Here is a 20859-nt window from a genome sequence, read left to right on the forward strand (position 1 = left end):
CACATTCAGAAGCAATAAATGTTCGCTTAATATCATGCACACAAAATACATTATCCAAAAACTAACTTAAAAAAAATAACAATAAGAAAATACCTACCAAGCTTTTATCCACATTGGAGCTAGTTCTGTTATCATTAGGATTTGTTGAAGATAAGTATCTGAGAGGAAAAAAGTTTTTAAAGGTAAACAAAACAAACTCTTCAATATCAAATAATAACTAATAACAAACACTACATGCCTATTTTTTGTTCAGTATTGTACTTGCTTTGCTTTTTAAAAATTCAGTACAGGTTCATAGTTCTTTATTTTAGAAAGAAAATATAGAAATGATACATACATTCAATAAAATCCCTAAGTAGGTCTGAAGCAGCACTCTGTAATCATATATCATCTTACTATTTCTACAGCAAAGCATATGAATATTCATACCAAGTAGGATAAATAAAAACCATAAATAGCCTCAAGTTAGTTCAGACTGGGTTTTTGGCCATGAGAGCAACATACGGCAGGGTGTTTTTTCTTTAATGCTTTTTTGGTGAAGAAGATTGGCCCTGAGCTAATATCTGTTGCCAATCTTCCTCCTTTTTTTTCTCCCCAAAGCCCCAGTAAATAGTTGTATATCCTAGTTGTACGTCATTCTAGTTCTTCTATGTGGGATGCTGCCACAGCATGGCTTGATGAGTGGTGTATAGGTCCATGCCCAGGCTTCAAAACGGCAACCCCCAGGCTGCTGAAGGGGAGCACGTGAACTTAACCACTTGGCCACAGGGCTGATCCCCAGGATATGGCAGGTTTTGTCACCAGAGAAATCACTAAAAAACTTTCAGTTGTTAGAGCTCTTTGGATTTAAGGCTTGGATATAAGAAACTGTTGAATACAAGGAAAAACCAGAAAACATAATCAAGTGCATGACAATATAGTACAAACAGTACATATAACGTTTATTTAATTCAGGATTACCTTTGTATAGATAAACCTCAATAAATTACCTGCTATTAACTATAGAAAATCCAAAAACATTGGGGGTTGTTTATATCAACATCTCAAGTGTTTCCAAAACCAAGCCAGAGACTAATTGATAAAAATACAAAAAAAGAAAGGATTTCGTTTCATTTCTTCCTGAAGTGGTCTCAGAAAAAACCACTTTGAAGTTTCTCTCTGTGTGTATTTCAATATAAAACAGCCATAATATTACACTCATGGAGTGTCAAGGGAAAAGGATTAAAATATTGGACTTTTCTAAGGGTCAAGTACTACCTACCTGGTTAGTGATGCAACCAAAAGTATTTAGTATTATCTTACAGTTGAATTGTCGGAGAAAGTTCATAAAGCAGGACTAAACTGCCTTCTTGTTTTCTAAACTTGACCTGAATTGGCTATTACAAAAAGTTCTGGCTAAAATAACAAGATGCTTCACTTTCAAATAAGGTTTGCTAAAATAAAACTTCAGGGGCCGCCCCATGGCCAAGTGGTTAGGTTCGCGTGCTCTGCTTTGGTGGCCCAGAGTTTTGCCAGTTTGGATCCCGGGTGGGGACATGGCACCGCTCATCAAGCCATGCTGAAGCGGCATCCCACATGCCACAACTAGAAGGACGCACAACTAAAAATATACAACTATGTACTGGGGGGCTTTGGGAAAAAAAGGAAAAATAAAATCTTTGAAAAAAATAATAAAATAAAATAAAACTTTAAATGTAATAATTACTCCAAGTAATTCAAATATCTAATATGCAAATGGAGTATAATTTGTAGAAGTACATATTTTTTAATAAATTTAATAAGTAGATTTAATACACTCAGTAAATGTCATCATATGGTTCACTGTATTACATTTGGTTTTAGCACTTTCAGATTTCTATTGTGTGCCACTTACCAACCTATATTGTACAATTTATCCATTTCCTTACTAGGATATGAGCATCTCAAGAAAAGGTACTGTATGTTATTTACCCATCTCCCTGCACCTTGGTGCTTAGCATACACCTGACAAAAACTAAGCTGTTAAATGTGTCTGTTCAATGAATGAATGCTCAGCATACTGAAATACTGTTAAATGTTTAACTTATATCTCAAGTCCATTTGAAAAGACTAAAGCTAACATTAGCTCAAACTAATGATAGTAATAGCTAACAGTGGGTGCTTAATCCATGCAAAGCATTGCTCTAAGTGTTTTACTGTGTTTTGATATCCTTAACCCTTACAACAACTCTAAGAGAGAAGTATGATCATCATCATCATCATCATCCCTATTTTTGAGGGAATGGAGGCATAAAAGATTAAAGTTAGTTGTCCAACATCACAACGTCTTACATGCTATAAGACATGGTGAGTTCATTTAGTGGTTTTTGGGAGGAATCACTTAATTTTTCAAAAACTAAAAATTACAGGCCTTTGGTAACATCAATATAGTAATGATAATACTAGAAAACTATATATGGTTCCAAATTGTACTATGAAATCAGAACTTTCTGAATAACAAGATTAACCAAAATATCAGTACTACTAGAATCTTTTAACCTATTAATTAACTTGAAATAATAAATAATTAACTTGAAAATATAAAGTACATCATTCAGCAAAAAAATTTCTGGAAAACAATATCCTGAACACAGATGAGTCTGAAAGAAATTAAATATGAAACAATAGAAACATCATAGATCGCTGAAAAATGGCACATTAAGATCTCTCTTCATATACCATTAAATCTACTTTAAACGTTTTAAAAATGATTTTTAGATACTTCTAAGAAAATAATATGACTACAACAAAATTAGTACCTACTCCTAAAATCAATGTTTAGCATACTTACCTACGATTGCTATAATATGTAAATCCTACAAAAGGTAGTTGATTGCCAACAAAAGCTTTAGGTATAGGGAATGTTTCTTCATCTCCTTTATCTTCTTCCAGGTCATCAAAGTTACTTGTATCAATGTCACTACTTAAATCAGGTACAACTGGCGCTACAGCTAAAAACAGACACAAAATTAGTAGTTCACTTCAAATTTAATATAAAAATAAAATGAAGTAAAGATTTCATACCAATTACTAATAGTTTCCCACATACAAATAACTTGCAAACCACAAATTCCAAATGTATTGAATCTCATTATAGTAAACTTTATTAGGATTATTAATCAATTGATATTGATCATTATGTACTTTTGTGAAACAATTATCTCCAAAATCACCTTCAGTTATCATCTATACCTCAAGTTTAATTTGAATATTACAAGTCAAGTATTATTAAGGTTTGTTTTAGAATTCATCATAGTATAAAATATGCAAAAGCAGTCAGGACTACAAAAAAGACTTTTCAGAAACTAGCATAACAAACTGTACTCAAAGTTGATTAGTTTCAAATACAATATTCTGTTTATTACTCTGCTCCATAGCAAACTACAAATCAAGGTTGCTTCTTAGTAGTCCTGAATATAATAAATAATTTGGTACTGAAATATTTTTACTCATCTAGAATCTAGATGATAAGTATCCCACATACCCCCTCAGTATATCTCTATAAGATTAAGTCACAAGGAGCAGAGTATTTTGAATTATATTATCAGACTAGGTACCTTCCTTGGATCAAGTGATTAAGAAACAACTTAGTGAGGTAAAGAGGGCAGGGATATAAAACATGGACACAGAATCTTCAAGAGTTATAAGCTTGTTGAGGAGCAAGAGTCATATATACTTAAAAATATAAAACCACACATGGTAATGCTTAAATCTTCATAACATAGGAGAAAATACCATATGAACCTACTACTACTACTATCTTCTTTTGGAGTTTGAATATAATACAGAGAATATATCTAAAAACAAAATTTTGGAAAAATGTTTTTTAGTTTAAAGATACAGGATAAAACATCACTGAAATATTATCATCAAAATATTGAATAATTATTTTAAATACAATCATATCATGTTTCCTTAGAGAAAAATATGAAGATGAACAAACAAACAACAAGAAAGTGACCTAGTTTCATGGCCTTAATCTCTCAAATAAAAGAATCATTTTTCTATTGAATTATCTGGGTATTCCAGGCAAGAAATAACTATTATTATGCATCTTAGATGCACTGAACTATCTGATAAATACAGGAATGAAACAACACATTTAATCCAAAGAAGCTATAGTACTAGCTAACAATGAATGAGAAAAGGTCTTTTCCACCATTTTCTTTCCTTAATGGCCAAGAAAACTGCCTGACTAGACAATTCTACCTTCCTAATAATAAAAACTGCCTCATTTGTAAAATGAGGAGGAAAGAAGTTGTCTCTCCTACTGAAGTATACAAATTTTGGCATAAATTTTACTTTAAAACAGTGGTTTTCAATTTTAAACCAATTTTGTCCCATGGGGGACATCTGGCAATGTCTAAGTACATTTTGGTTGTTATAACTGGGGAGGAGTGCTACTGGCATCTAGTGGGTGGAGACCAGGGATATGGCTAAACATCCTACAATGTTAAGAACAATCCACACAAAAAAGATTTATAAGGTGTAGTTCCAAGGCCAAGAAACTTTATTAAAATTAGCATATAAAAAAGATTTTAAAAGGAAGCAGAGCAACTTTGGTGCATTTTCTCTTGCTGTTTCAGATGGACCTAGTCTCATGACATAGCATTTCAGAATAGTTTTAAAATAAAAAAAATTCTGACTAAATTCTGAGATACAAGTAGGGGAAATCTTGGGAGAATTATAAAAGTAATTATTTCTGCTTCCAAATTAAGATATTTAAGCTTTACGTAATACCATATAATGACATCACAACTAGTAACTAAGATAAGAATAAAGATAGCATTACTGAATCACCATTGATTCATAGGGTATTCCATTCTTTCAATAAACAATTGGTAATATAGCAATCATGTTCCATAAAAAAGAATCCAGCTGATGTCACTGAAAATGGCAGAGTAGGTAGCTCTAAGAAGCCACTCCTCCATTGAAGTATCATTAAGCTAGCAAAAACTATCAGAATCAACTTTTTTCAGAAGTCTGAAATCTAAGAAAAACTTAAAACAAACAGGGGAATGTTTAATGAAAGAGGCCGCGAAATTTTGGCATTTAAGGAAATGTTTGTCACTGGCTGCCAGCTGAGATAATGGAAAGGGGACTTCAGTTACCACACATGATAAAGAATTACAGACTTAGTAAAAACAGTTTGAAAAAACTGCTAAACAAACAGATGACTAAAGCCCAGAACAAGCAACAACAGCAAACCTTGGGAGGTGGAAATTGGATTTCCAGAGTTAAATGTTATAATGTTCAAAATACCCACTTTTCAACAAAAAATTACAAAGCATGTAAAGGAACAGGAAAAGTGTGGCCCATTTACAGGGAATAAAGAAAATGACAAAAACCATCATTGAGGAGACTCAGAAATTGGTTTTATTAAACAAAGACTTTAAATAAACTGTCTTAAATGTGCTCAAAGACTAAAGGAATCCATGGAAAAAGAACTAAAGGAAACCAGGAGTATGACACCTTAACAAATATAAAAGATCAATAAAGAGATGGAAAGAGGTACCAAATAGGAATTCCAGCACTGAAATGTACAGCAGCTGGAACTAAAATGTACTTGAGGGGTTCAACAGAGATTTGAGCAGGAAAAGGAACCACTAAACTTAAAGATAGGACAACTAAAATTATCAAATGTGAGGAACAGAAAGAAAAAAGAATGAAAAGATGAATTTTGGGGACACCATAACGCCGACCAACACACATATTATTGAAAGTCCCAGGAAAGTAGAGAAAGGGGAAGAAAGAATATTTAAAGAAATAATGGCTGAAAACTATCGCAATTTGATGAAATATATGAATCTACACATCCAAGAAGCTCAATGAACTTCAAGCAAGAAAAACTCAGATCCACATCAAGACACAGTATAATAAATTTTCAAAAGACAAAGACAAAGAATCTTGAAAGCAACAACAGAGAAGCAATTTGTCACATAGAAGGGATCCTCAGTAAGATTAACAGCCAATTTCTAAGCAGAAACCTTGGAGGTCAAAGGTAGTGGAATGACATAAAGTGCTGAAAGAAAACAGCTGTCAAACAAGAAGTCTATATCCAACCAAATTATTCTTTAAAAATGAAGGAGAAATTAGGATATCCCCAGGTAAAGAAAAGCTGAGAGTTCATTGCTAGTAAACCTGTCCTACAAGAAATGCTACAGGAAGTTTTTCAGGTTGAAATGAAAGGACACTAGGCACTAACTTGAAGCCTTATGAAGAAATAAAGAACACCAGTAAAGGTAAATACAGGTAGATGTAAAAGCCAGCCTTATTGTATTTTTGTTTTGTAAGTTCACTTTCCCCCCAATATGATTTAAAAGACAAACACATAAAAGAATAGTTATAAACTTATGTTATTGAGCACACAATACATAAAGATGTAATCTGTGACAACAACACAAAGGGAGGAAATGGATCTGTATAGGAGCAGTTTTTGTTTGCTACTAACAGTAAATTGTATCAATTCAACCTAGATTGTTATCATTTGGGGATGTTAAGTGTAATCCTCAGGGTAATTACTATAAGAAAATGACTAACATACAGAAAAGGAAAAGAACAAAGAAGTAATAGAATAAAGAATAAAGAAGGAATCAAAACAGTGCACTAGAAAAAAATCCACTAAATACAAAAGAAGGCACTAATGCAGGAACTGAGGAACAAAAAAATAAGACACATAGAAAGCAAATAGGACAATGGTAGAAGCCTTTCCATATAGTATTCACTTTAAATTTAAAACTCACCAGTTAAAATGTAGAGATTAGAAGAATGGATTAAAACATAGACTTTAAGTCAAAAATGGTTAAAACAGACAAGGAAAGATATTACATATTGATCATATTGATAAAAAAAATCCATTCATCACGAAGATCTGACAATTATAAATATATATACATCCAACAGCACAGTTTTAAAATATATATAGCGGGGGCCAGCCTGATGGCATAGTGGTTAAGTTTGCACACTCCGCTTTAGGAGCCTGGGATTCATGGGTTTGTATCCCAGGCACAGACTGGCACACCATTCATCAAGCCACACTGTGGTGGTATCTCACATACAAAAAAAAAAGGAAGATTGGCACAGATGTTAACTCAGGGACAATCTTCCTCAAGCAAAAAGAGGAAGATTGGCACCAGATGTTGGCTCAGGGCCAACCTTCTTCACTCTCCTCCTCCCAAAATAAAATAAAATAAATGTAGCAAAAAATGACACAAAACAAGGGAAATAGTTCCAAATAGATGGTTCTAAAATAACAGAGTCTTCAATAACTCACTTTCAAAAAAGGACAGAACATCTAAAGAGAAGATGAATAAGAAAATGGAGGGCTTGCACAACACCATAAACTAACTAGATGTAATAGACATATAAAGCTCACTCCACCACCAACAGCAGAACACACATTTTTCACAACTGCACATGGGACATTCTCCAGGATAGACCATGTTAGCTCAAAAACAACTTAATAAATTCAAAGAGACTGAAATCATATAAAGCATCTTCTCCAACCACACTGAAATAAAACAAGAAATCAACAATAAAGGGAACACTGGAAGTTTCACAAATATGTGGAAATTAAACAACACACTCTTAAACAAGCAATGTGTCGAAGAAATCACAAGGGAGATAAAGAAAATGCTTCGAGATGAATGAAAATGAAAATAACATACCAAAACTTATGGGATTCAGCAAAAGCAATACTCAGGGGGAAATTTTAGCTGTAAACGCCTACATTAAACAAAAAGAAAGATCTCAAATCAGTAACTCAACAGACACCCTAAGGAACTAGAAAAGGAAAAGCAAACTAAGCCCAGAGCCAGAGTAAGGAAAGAAACAATAAATATTAGAGTGCAGATAAACAAATTATAGAAGAGAAAATTAACAGTGAAAACTAACAAAATCAATAATTAGTTCTTTAAAAAGATCAATAAAATTGACAAATCTTTTACTAGATTAAGGGGAAAAAATTAGACACAAATAACTAAAATCAGAAATGAAAGTAGGGACATAACTACTGACCTTCTACAAATAAAAAGGGATAAAAGAAAAAACTATGAACAATTGTATACTAACATATTAGATAACCTAGATGAAATGACAAATCCCTAGAAATAGACAAACTACCAAAACCTACTTGAAAAAGAAAATGTGAGTAGAGATTTAATCAATAATTGAAAAGTCCCAACAAAGAAAAAAAGACAAGATCATTTCACAGTTGAATTCTACTAAACAAAGAAAAATTAAAATCAATCCTCCTCAAACTCTTCCAAAAAACAGAAGAGGGAACACTTCCTAATTCATTCCATGAGGCCAGAATCATCCTGACATCAAAGCCAGAGACACCACAAGAAAAGAAAACCACGTATCAATAACCCAGATGCAAACATCTTCAACAAAATACGAGCAAACTGAATGTAACACTATGTTAAAAGGGTTATGCGCTATGATCAAGTGAGATTTACTCCAGGATGGTTCACAATATGAAAGTAAATCAGTGTGATACACCACATTAACAGAATGAAGAAAAATTCCATGTGGTCATTTCAGCTAACACAGAAAAGCATTTGACAAAAATCCAACACCCGTTCATGATAAAAACACTCAGTCAACAAGAAATAGAGGAGAATATGATAAAGGGCATTAATCAAAAACCCACAGCCAACATCATACCCATGGTGAAAGAATGAAAGCTATGATCAGGAATAAGACAAAGAGGCCCACTTTCACACTCCTATTCAACATTGTACTAGAAGTTCTAGTCAGAGCAATTAGGCAAGAAAATGAAATAAAAGGCATCCAAACTGAAAACATATTCAATGCAACTGTTACCAAAATCTCAATGTCCTTTCTTGCATGGAAAACGGAAACGGAAAACCCATTCTAAAATTCAAATGGAATTTCAAGGGGTCACAAATAGCCAAAACAATCTTGCAAAAGAAGCACAAAGTTGGGAGATTCATGCTTGTTGATTTCAAAGCCTAAAACAAAACTAGTGCAATCAAAATGGTGTGGTACTAGCATAAAAAAAGACATATAGATCAATGGAATAGAATAGAGAAACCAGAAATAAACCCTCACATATGCGGTCAAATGATTTTTGAACAAGGGTGCCAAGACATTTAAAGGAAAAAAGACAGTTTTTTCAGCAAATTGTGTTGGGAAAACTGTATATCCACATGCAAAGGAATGAAGCTGAACCCTTACCTTATACCATATATGAAAATTAACTTAAAAGAATGGAAAGCAATGACTCTGACATATATTTGTACACCAATGTTCAGAGAAGCATCACTCAATAGCTAAAAGATACAAGCATTCTAAGTATCTATCAACAGATGAATGGATTAAAAAACAGGGTAAATACACACAGTGGGTATTATTCATCCTTAAAAGGGAATGAAATCCTGATACATGCTATAACATGGATGAACCCTGAAGACAAGTGAAATAAGTCAATCTCAAAAAAGATAAATATTGTATGATTTCACTTATTTCAGGTACCCCAGAATAGTCAAAAGCAGAGAGACAGAAAGCAGAATAGTGGCTACTGGGGAGTGGGGTTAGAGGAGAATGGAAATTTATTGTTTAATGTGTACAGAGATTTCATTTGGGATGATGAAAAAGGTCTATAGATGGATGGTGGTCATGGTTGCACAACAATGTGAAAGTGCTTAATGCCACTAAGCTGCATGCTTAAAAATGGTTAAAATGGTAAATTTTATGTTATATATACTTTACCACAATAAAAAGATATTTTTCCTGAAGTTTATTTCAAAAATAAAAAGAACCCAATATAATGCTGAGAAAGTCTAAACTCCTAAACCCCTGAAATTTGCTAGACCCTAAATTCTTTATCCATGAAGCCTACACTGATAATCTCTCCCTTGAGAATATAAAATTAAAAGAGAGGACACTAGACTTCATTAATCCACAGAACCTAGAATAGTATAAATGTGCTTACAGACAATGACTTTTGTTTATTTTTAACTAGTAAAGTGAAAATTTATTGCATGAACTGACAGTTAACTATTGTTGCCATCTTGTGTATTTCCCACCAGCTATAGGTGGACTAAGTAATGGGAATACCTTATCTCAAATGAGATCATGAATGGAAAAGTGTTTTGCAAGTTACCACATATTATATTTAACATCGTGTTATTAATAATGTATTATTATATGTAATAAATGTTATCATTTTCTTTCCCCCCAAATTTACCTGCCAACAAATATTGATTTCTAGTCTGTATAATACTGAATACTGGAAATCTTTAAATGGTGCATGTTATTTCACATGATCAAAAGCTTTGAAGTCAAACAGATTTAGATTTTAATCCTGACATTGTCTGTCACCTGCTAGCAGAATGACCTGTAGCAAGTTATTTAGGTCTTGTCATTTCTTCTGTCTTCTATCTTTAATCTCACTCCTGTCATTTTTTCAGTTCTATCTCAAATGAGTGGAAAAAGTAATTTTATAATCTCAACACTTTGTGACTCTCAATTGCAAGTGAATAAGATCAAGAAGTTCAAGGAAATCTGCCAAAAATCAAGCTATTTTGTACCCTGCTCCCACACCACCAAGGAACAGATGGTGAAGATTAACTGCCATTGTAACTTGGAGACATGTAAGTGGTAAAACTACCAAAAGAACTATTATTTGTAAAAGGTAAGCAATTTGCCAAAGAAAATTGGAGAGTCCAAAAGATAAAGAATTATAACTGTCACATAATTTTTTAAAACTTAGCAGGTCAGAGAGGTCAGTTCAGAATACAAGTATTCTTGGTATTTTAGGGGTGGGAAGTAAAGAAGGGGTAGGAAGAGGGAAAGGGAAGAAGAGAACAATAAGTTCTACAGACTTCAATTTCTCTTTCTTTTTTTACAATGGCCACAAAATAGGAGCTATTAGAATTAAGAAGAGCTGTCAAAATGTTTATAAGTATGTTAAATCTAAATACACCATAGCAAAACAATAGATAAAATAGATCTTAAAAAGATATAGAATTGACAAAAAAGACTAATAAAATTATCTAATTATAGAAATTCCTTAAATAGTTCATTTGATTTAAAGCAATGAAGTAATTACTTTACCTGCTTTTTTTCATAAATATAAACAGTTCTATTGAAGTATAACAATATATGCTCAGCATATACTAGGTGTTCAATATTTGTTGACTAGGTTACCTCCTCTCCTAATTAATAGCAGCTTTCAATACAAAAAAGGAAATTTGTCCTCTCTACTTTTTAGAGAGATTTATTGTGTGGTTATTTTATAGTTATTTATGCATTGCTTCACTTTGAAAAAGAATTTAAAGTAATACAAAAAATACTTTCTATTTTCTTCGGTCCCTTTTTAAATTTTCTTCAGATTTATAATCATATAAATCGTACGTTTTCAGCCTTCTTAAACTCTACTAAAAGCATAACTTGAATAAAAACACAAAGCTTTTCAATGCAATCCTTCATCCTCTTACTCTCTTCTCTCTTCTTTGTCTTGCAACAGTTTCTCATGCAGCGAGAAGACAACAATCACTTCTCACTTACTTATGAGGAGGAGTAAGTTCCTCATTTCCCAGTGTATAACTGTTAATAAGTTCTCCCAAGGTTAAGCTGCTCCTGGAGCTCCTCCAGATATGTCATTCAATGTCATTCTTTGTAGCAGTGTAATTTCTTAATTTCCGCAAGAATTTCTTATTTCTCCTCTTTCCCTTCTCAATTTTATAAGCTTAGTACAATGTATGTACTGTACTTGAAGGCAATATAACTGTTTCTTTTAAAATATTTGATAACTAGGATACTTAATTAATATTGGCAAACCTATATGATCTGTTTCTTCAAAATTAAGATTTTTCTCCCCTGAAAGAACTATCCCTCAGTCTCAACTAGATAGGCAGGCCTTAAGACAAATACCTAATTTGTAACTCTTTCTAAAACTACTATTATTATTGTTCATTGTCGTTGCTACAGCAGAAAGTTACGGGCTGGTATACACTATCCTTTCTTTGATAAGTAAAAGGGAAAAAAATCCCTGAGACTTCAACAGGGGAAAAATGAATTCCTGGCCTCCCAAATTCACTAAAATGATGGTGCCATTGTAATTTTGATTCAGCTATGTTGAACAAGATTTTCAGTGACTCATCTTATAATTTTAACTTTTTTGTAAAATAGGGAAATGTTCTAAACTGACTGAAAATGAACTTCTTGCACACTAAATATTTTTATTTCTAAATTGCAAGCTGCAAGCCTGATGGAATCAAGTATACCAGAATTTCCTATATCTTTATACAAATTAAATTCTGATATTTATTAATTATTTGTTATTATTAACAGAACCTTATATTTTAGGTTTTAGTAAAAACAAGAGATAACTTATCTTTTCACAAGAAATATATTTTAATTTCTTTACCCCTTATTTATTGACTTCTTCCACAGTGAGATACTAAAGTCTAAAACAAAAGGCAATTCAACAAAGATCAAATATCAAATTATGACTGTTGAGCCCAACTCCATTACACACGTATAATAATTTATCTTGGTGTCTTGAGTGGGATATAAGAGAAGTAGCAGTACAATTTCCCCAATATTATCAAATAGTCTCCTTTTAACTAGGTTAGGACAATACCCACACTACATTTGTGTACTTTGGATTTCCATCAGACAAACACATATATTAGTAACACAGTTTCAACAGACTATTTACCACAAATACTCTCAAATATTCACTGCAATGTGCAAGAAAAAATAACTTACTGTCTCGGAGTGTTTCCCAAGCCCACTGATCATTTTTAAAGAAGAGATGTCGTTTGATTTCTTCTACGCCATTTCGCCCTAATCTCACCTCTCTAAACAGAGAAAGAAGGAGAAAAATTATTAAGCATTTAAGATATTATTATAACGTGTCCAGATTTATTTTTGGGCACAATGCTAAATCTGTGAAGGATGATAAATATAGTTCTATATCACCTTGAAATTATACTGCTTGTCAGAATAATTTTCAGCTTAAGTAAAAAATAAGTTGAAGACTGAGAATAATAAAGAATCTTCTGAAGAAAAAAATAAATAAAAAGCACCGACTTGCTGATACTCTGTGACTTTTCTATTGACAACAAAAATCTAAACTAATGGCTCACTTTGCTTCATTAGCACAATGAATAAAACACAGTGAATCTTCTTAATAGCTTTTTTTAAATAGTGGTAGTAAATCGTTCTTTGCAACCGACAACCTTCCCTCACATCAGAAACTAACAAAACCCAGAAATACAGTTTAAATTTAAAATCGCCATTTTATACTCAAATATTTTGTAGCAATCAAAAACTAATGACAACTAGTTCTTGACATTACTACAAAACTGAGAGTTTTAACAGGACAAGTCACTGATTCTTGGCCTCTTCAGTGAGCATAGTAGAGAGTGTCTAAAAATGTGTGCCTTTAGGGGCTGGCCCCGTGGCCAAGTGGTTAAGTTTGCGCACTCAGGTTCTATGGCACATAGTACTTAACTCAGAGTACTTATCTTTCTGTATAAATGTCTAATTTGCTTGTCTATTTTCCCCAAAGGACTATAAGGTGGTGGAGAGTAGTGGCTGTGTGACTTATTCATTTCTATATCCCCAGCATCTAACACACAGCATTGCATTTATATTTATATGGAACATATATTAAAATGTAAGAATTTGAAAAACTATACATTTCACGCTCTTAAAAGACATAGAGAAGGAGAATAAGTTACTTTTAATTAAAGTAAATCTGAAATTGAAATATATTTAAAAGTACTAGGCCTCTCTACTACTTAAATTAACAATATACGACCATAAATATTAAACATAATCTTAATCATTGATTGTAAGATGCACTCTAATTTCAGAAATGTTAACATGTTTAAAAAAATCTCAGACTCAATAAAATATACTATCATTTTTATAGTTGGCCAAGTTAAAAATTTAACAATGAAATTTTCAAAAAAATCATCTCATCTAGCCATCAGAAAAGAATATACTATTATCCCAATTTCTTAGGTAAGGCAAGTGAGTTGAGATCCAGAAAAGCCTCCAGAAAACTATAAAATTATGTTAGGTTTCACTGTCATGACTGATTTTGGGAATGGTAACATTTTTATTCCAATAGTTCAGATATAGGAACTCAGATATAGACCTTAAAAAACTGAGCAGCAAAATGAGAATTCCCTTAGAATAAATAGAAGTAAGTTCAATGTTAAGATTATTTACCGGTCAGTAAGGAAGGCACAAATAAGATTTTTTGCTTCTTTTGATATGTCATTATCATCAGGGAAGGTAAGTGAATTTTTATGGTTCATAATCTTACTGTAAGTTCCAACCAGAGAATCTGCATAAAAAGGTGTATCACCTGAAAAATTGATAGAGAAAACAAAAGCAAATACAACACACTTAAAAAAATCAATTCAAAGGAAGAGTCAGTGTTACCTGTTGAAAGATTACTAAATCTGCATTAGGGTAAAAACATACACTCAATATATAAAAAGAAATAACACATTACGAAGTTGCTTTAAGCTTCTCAACAGCTTTTAAAAACACACACAAAGCAGGTTTGGATCAGTTTGTTTCCTACAAACAAAATCAACACTGCTTAATGTAATAAATATTTTATTAGAAGAAGCCAAGTGGTAAGTTTTGGGGTGAACAACTATGCTAGAGGTACACAAAATACTACTTTACTCACCTACAAGCATTTCATATAAAAATACCCCAACTGACCACCAGTCACACTCTCGTCCATAATAACCATCACCACCTTGAGATTTCAATACTTCAGGGGAAATATAATCAGGTGTTCCAACTGCTGTATCACATCGTACCATACCTTCCTAAAAAGAGCGGCAGGTCAAATCTTGAATTAGGATATTTTAAATATAGAGTCTCGAATATTTAAAATAGCTTCCTTAATATAACTTATAGAACTCTAAATCTTTGGGCTATAAATATACCAAAACCTAACGTAAACGACTAAAATGGACAAATAGCTTAATCATATATACATATTATATACACAATATATTCATTGTGCATGTATGTATGTGTATGGATACATCAGTGATTTTTATTTCATAATGCTCACTAGAAAGACACATTATCACCATTTATTATTTCCTTAGTTGTGCCAATATAATGCTCTCATCTTAATTGCAGAAACAAGTATATAAGCCAATGCAAATAGACTGAGGGGCTAAGATGAATCATTTGCTAACAATAATATATAAATGCTGAATTAATTACTTTTTTACTAAAATAGACATTCAATTTAACTGTGCTTGAAACTGTGAAGAAAACATTCAAGAACTGACTTTAGAATGGAGAAGCTTGCGTATGGGAAAAGGGCATAACAGTGTTAAGCACACTAAATATCTATCTGATAATGCATTTTAACTTTCTCCAAAAACAAAAAACAGAAACAAAAAACTATACATACCCATTAGTTAATTTAGCTGGTATGAATGCAAGAAAATTATAATTAAACGTTCACAAAACAGTTCTTATGTAGTGTTTCCTTCTAACCAATAATTGACCTTTTCAAAATAATAAATACAACTTTCTAGTTATTGTTCTGTGGTAAGTTTCAAAGAACATAAACCGTTTCAACTGAAAATAAAGCAGCATACTTGCTACTTCAGCTATGTATGTAAGTTATTTATTATATAAATAGTGAGGATTGATATCTTTATAAGGCTGACTCCCAAAATAAATGGTAAGATCATTAACATATTAGTAGAAGGCTAAGTAAAACGCTAAAAAAATACACACATTACTGAAATCCAATTTTTATGAAAGTCTAATTTTAACACTGTCATTAGCGACTAATTCCATTTCTAGTTACCAGTAGTGTATATTACAGAGTTCTTATAAAGGATTTAGTAAATATGGCAATCCACACTTACCCTAAGTAGAAAGGAAAAAATAAATCACTCACTAGTTACTAACGTAACATTGAAACCATGGCATCTATTTCAACAAATAAGACAGGTCACATCAATTCAGTACAAGTCCAGCTATGGATGGTAAATTCTTATAGTATTTTCTAAAAAGCAGCTATCTTGAATTAGCAAAAGCTAAATTAAAATCTAATTATTTAACCTTATTCATCTTCATACAAGTACCAAAATCTGCTAACTTCAAATGTCCAGATTTATCCAGCAGCATGTTATCAGGCTTCACATCCCTGAGGGGGAAAAAACACAGTAGAGTATTTCCGAAACAGATCAGACACTGATAAAAATTATGTGAGGCAGTTATTTTAGGTCATGTATCCTCACTCAATGTAGATAAGGTCACTTTTGATCTATTCAAATGTACTTTCTATCTATATCTATAAATTGATCTTCAGCAGGGAAACTCCTTTATATGTTCATACCTCAAAAGAAGACATATATATATTTCTTTTTCTTTTAAGTAGAGTTTGATTCTTCCAGGGAAAAATCAAATCATTTGATAGAGAATTACAATAAAAAATGTAACACTCAGACATAAAAAGTAACTGAAACACACTTTACAACATAAGCATATAAATAACCCCACGACAGGGTCTAAGTCACTTTCTTTTTTGTATCCCTGGCACTTAGCATAGCAATTGCACACTGGATTCAAGTGGTGATTGCAGAACAAAAGAAATTATTCTCCTAATGAATAAATATGATCTATTCACTAAGTAAAAGCAAGTTAATTTGTATATTAAAAAATTGTATGTAAAAATCTAATCAGGGGCTGGCCCCGTGGCCGAGTGGTTAAGTTTGCGCGCTCCGCTGCAGGCGGCCCAGTGTTTCGTTGGTTCGAATCCTGGGCGCGGACATGGCACTGCTCATCAAGCCACGCTGAGGCAGCGTCCCACATGCCACAACTGGAGGGACCCACAACGAAGAATATACAACTATGTACTGAGGGGCTTTGGGGAGAAAAAGGAAAAATAAAATCTTTAAAAAAAAAAAAATCTAATCAAAAGCAAATTAATTTGTATATACAAAAAAGAAGTGTTTAACACTCTGGCACATACCTCAGACAACCAGCTTATAATTTTTACCTTTCAGATCACCACATAAAAACTATATAATCAAATTAAAAGATATTAAAGAATACAGTGATATCAACATTAAACTGAAATGTTAAAACTATGAATTTCAAAGTTTTACATTCTGAAATAACACATGTCATTTGAGAAGAGAATAGGTAGATTTAGAGTGGGAAATATCAATCAAATAAAGTTTAAGTATTTTTCAGCTTTTTTCTTAAACAAATGAGAAAATTCAAAGCATTTTTATCTTTACCTATGAATAAAACCCATGGAATGGATTGCATCCAAAGCAAGAACTACTTCTGCAGTATAGAATCGTGCCCACTTCTCAGGCACATCATAGTTGCTCATTAGGTTTACAAGATCTCCACCAGGCATGTATTCCATCACCATGTAGAGATAACGATCATCTTGGAATGCATAAAAAAGCTACACAAATATGAAAAAATACATTAAGATTAAGCAAAATTTTTCATTTTTAAAAACTGGCAAAAATACTAATATAAGATTTAATTAAAATAATCAAATTATAGTAGCTGTAGTACTCTTAAAAAAAAAAGAAACAAACACAAACATAAATACCACAAAGACCCTTCATATGCAAAGGAACTACTAATTGTGGTTATTTCTGAGGAGTTAGATAGGGACTTTTTTTCTCCATACATTTCTATACTAATTGTTTTTATACTGAGAATTTTTAAATAATTAAAATAGCTTCAGTGAAGAATATCTAAGTCTCCTAAGCAAAGAAACATTGTGGTTCTAATTTAATTTGTGCTTTAGTGGTATCTACTGTTACATATCAACACCACAATTCTCAAGAAGTCTGATACACTGGGCTACAGTCTCAGCTGTCCCTTACTAGTTGTGTGACTGGGCCATTCACTTAACCTCCCTGAGTCTCTGTCACTATAATCCCTTCTAGAAGAATATAAGGGACCATACACCTTGTTTGACTGTATACTTGTTGCTCAGTCAGCATTTGGATGCCTGGTAGTTAGCAAGTGCTTAATAAATGTCTAATGAATAAAAGCATAAATTAGGGGTGTACCTAATAGGGATTAACTGCCTTTCGGAGTTGTTGAAAAGATTAGTGAATATAGAAAGCACTTAGTAGAAGAGCTGCTCAATTAATGATAGCAGTCAATAGGAGGAGGAGCAGAAGCAACTAGCAAAGCAGCAGGAAGCAGGCAGCAGCCAGAGTCAAAGCAGGAAGAATAAAGTCGATTGATATAAAATTGCCAAGAATATCAGGCAAAATGTATTTATTATGTGACCAGAGTTGAAGTTAAAAGAGCAAATTTACAAAAGAACATTTTAGGAAATACAAGATTAGAAGTGAACTAAAATAAAAGTAAAATAAGCCCTAGAGAAAATGATTTACCTAGACATTTATATCTTAAAATCTTTCTTTTTATGTTTCAGTTTTTTAATAATGTTTAATGATTTTAGTTACAGATTTAGTTATTTTAATTAAAAAAACATTTTGGGGAAAGACAAGAAACTAAGTGTCCCCTCGTAACTATCTCAGATTAAAGTATACAATTTATCATTTGGGCATCATAGTTAAAGAAACATCGTTGATTTAGTGGCAGTTTATCCCATTTATAGACAATGTATCAAGAAAAACAAAGCTTTGAGTACACTACAGAACACTGAGGGTTTTCTCTATCAGTGATTCTCAAACAGAGGTGATAATTTTCTCCCCCCAAGCCCCACAACCCAAGGAGACGTTTAAAAATGTCTGAACACATTTTTGGTTGTTACAACTGATGTGATGTATGGGATGCTGCTAATGGTATTACCTGGGTAGAAGCCAAGTATGCTGCTAAAAATCCTATAACGCACAGGATAGCCCCCAACAACAAAGAACTATTTGGCCCAAAATATCAATAATACTGAGCCTGAGAAACCCTGACCTACTTAGTTGATAAAAACAGAGCAGAGTATTTCAAGTATAAAAAGTCTCATTATGGGGCCTGCCCCGTGGTCACCCAGTGATTAAAGTTCCACATGCTCCACTTCGGCAGCCCGGGTTCATGGGTTGAGATCCCAGGTGCGGATATACTCCACTCATCAGCCACACTGTGAAGGCATCCCACATACAAAAAACAGAGGAGGACTGGCACAGATGTTAGCTCAGAGCTAACCTTCCTCAAAAAAAGAGGAGGATTGGGGCTGGCCTGGTGGCACAGCAGTTAAGTTTGATTGTTCCGCTTCGGCGGCCCGGAGTTCGCCAGTTCAAATCCCAGGTGTGGACCTATACACCACTTGCCAAGCCACGCTGTGGCAGGCATCCCACATAAATGAGAGGAAGATGGGAGCCAGGCCGGTGGCGCAGCAGTTAAGTTTGCACATTCTGCTTCTTGGCAGCCCAGGGTTCGCTGGTTTGGATCCCAGGTGCAGACATGGCACTGCTTAGCAAAAGCCATGCTGTGGTAGGCATCCCACGTATAAAGTAGAGGAAGATGGGCATGGACGTTAGCTCAGGGCCAGTCTTCCTCAGCAAAAAGAGGAGGATTGGCAGTAGTTAGCTCAGGGCTAATCTTCCCCCCCCGCCCCCCCAAAAAAAGAGGAGGATTGGCAATGGATATGAGCTCAGGGCCAATCTTCCTCACCAAAAAAAAAGTCTCATTATGTAAATCAAACATTTTCCATGTCCTTTTTATACCAATTACTAGTATGCTTACTGATGATACTTTTCACTATAAACTGTAAATAAATAAATCACAAAATACACGTTAGGAATTTAGAAATGGTCTAACCCAGTAGTTTGTTTTTGTTTTTTTTCAAACCAGAAGAAAAGTTTACTTCCCCCATATACAAGACAGATAAAACATGGAGCTGTTCTAATTGAGGCAGAAATAGAAAATCCAGAATTACAATCTACTCAAATTCCTGCTTCCCTCCATTACTTCATCTGAGGTATCTCTACAGTTAAAAATAATCTAAGCCAACTTCCACATTTCTGAGCAAGGCAATTGAGGGCCAGAGATGTAAATAACTTGGCCAAGGCTTCATAGATATGCCTGTGGCAGTCAAGACTAGGACCTACAACTACTGACTTTTAGTGTATTTTTCTTTCCACTGAAAAACCCTAAGGGCAATAGAATATTATTTGGAGGCCTAGCTTAACTCACTTTTCCCTTCATTTTTCCCACTTATTCCTCTACACAAAATGATAGAGACAGAGAGTAATTAATAAAATATAAGAATCTCATATTTGGGAAAAAACTTAAATTTCAATATTAAAGTATCTACTTAGAGTATAATATATATGACTTTCCCCAAATCAAAGCAGATTATTTACATTGTCTAATATTTAAATTCTACAGAAACAAAATTATTTAGCTTTGTTCTTACTTTTGTCGTAGAGAGGATTCAGTAAAATTAAATCTTATTATTTTAAAAATAACAGTATGTTAGATAATTTTGTAATCGCCAACAAATTCTCTATTACTGTTTGAAAAAGCAAACTAACCTTCTCAAATATGTTTAGTTACAAACTAGTACAGCAATAATCAAACAATAGCAAAAATCATACCTGAACGACCCAAGGACTATTAGCAAAAGCCATGATGTCCCTTTCTTCCCAGAAAAAAGCAGAATCGGATCTCTTAATCATTTCAAATTTGCTGAGAAGCTTCATAGCATATACCTTCCTGGTGGATTTATGCCTTACCTTTAAAATTGAAAATGGAAAATAATGAACCTTTCATTATCAGCTCAGCATTTCCCAGAACAATTTACTGTATGATTTTAACACCTTGTTAAATAATTTAACATTGTTAGCTATTTTTATTTCTTCTCTTCTG

At 33.1% G+C, this 20859-nt stretch overlaps 1 protein-coding gene across 2 annotated transcripts in view; it reads right to left on the bottom strand.

Annotated features, from left to right (window-relative positions):
• The window catches only part of ROCK1 (Rho associated coiled-coil containing protein kinase 1), a 160202-nt gene that overhangs the window by 74214 nt on the left and 65129 nt on the right, over nucleotides 1-20859 (bottom strand). For both annotated transcript variants that reach the window (XM_014860419.3, XM_014860420.3), the window contains exons 4-11: nucleotides 20589-20726; nucleotides 17298-17473; nucleotides 16114-16198; nucleotides 14705-14849; nucleotides 14233-14371; nucleotides 12760-12851; nucleotides 2810-2969; nucleotides 98-158 (exon numbers count right to left, since the gene is read on the bottom strand). In XM_014860419.3, the coding sequence (XP_014715905.1) occupies nucleotides 98-158; nucleotides 2810-2969; nucleotides 12760-12851; nucleotides 14233-14371; nucleotides 14705-14849; nucleotides 16114-16198; nucleotides 17298-17473; nucleotides 20589-20726 (996 nt within the window). The remainder of the gene's footprint in view (nucleotides 1-97; nucleotides 159-2809; nucleotides 2970-12759; nucleotides 12852-14232; nucleotides 14372-14704; nucleotides 14850-16113; nucleotides 16199-17297; nucleotides 17474-20588; nucleotides 20727-20859) is intronic.

The sequence above is a fragment of the Equus asinus genome, chromosome 7 (assembly GCF_041296235.1).
Source record: "Equus asinus isolate D_3611 breed Donkey chromosome 7, EquAss-T2T_v2, whole genome shotgun sequence".
Lineage (NCBI taxonomy): Eukaryota > Metazoa > Chordata > Mammalia > Perissodactyla > Equidae > Equus > Equus asinus.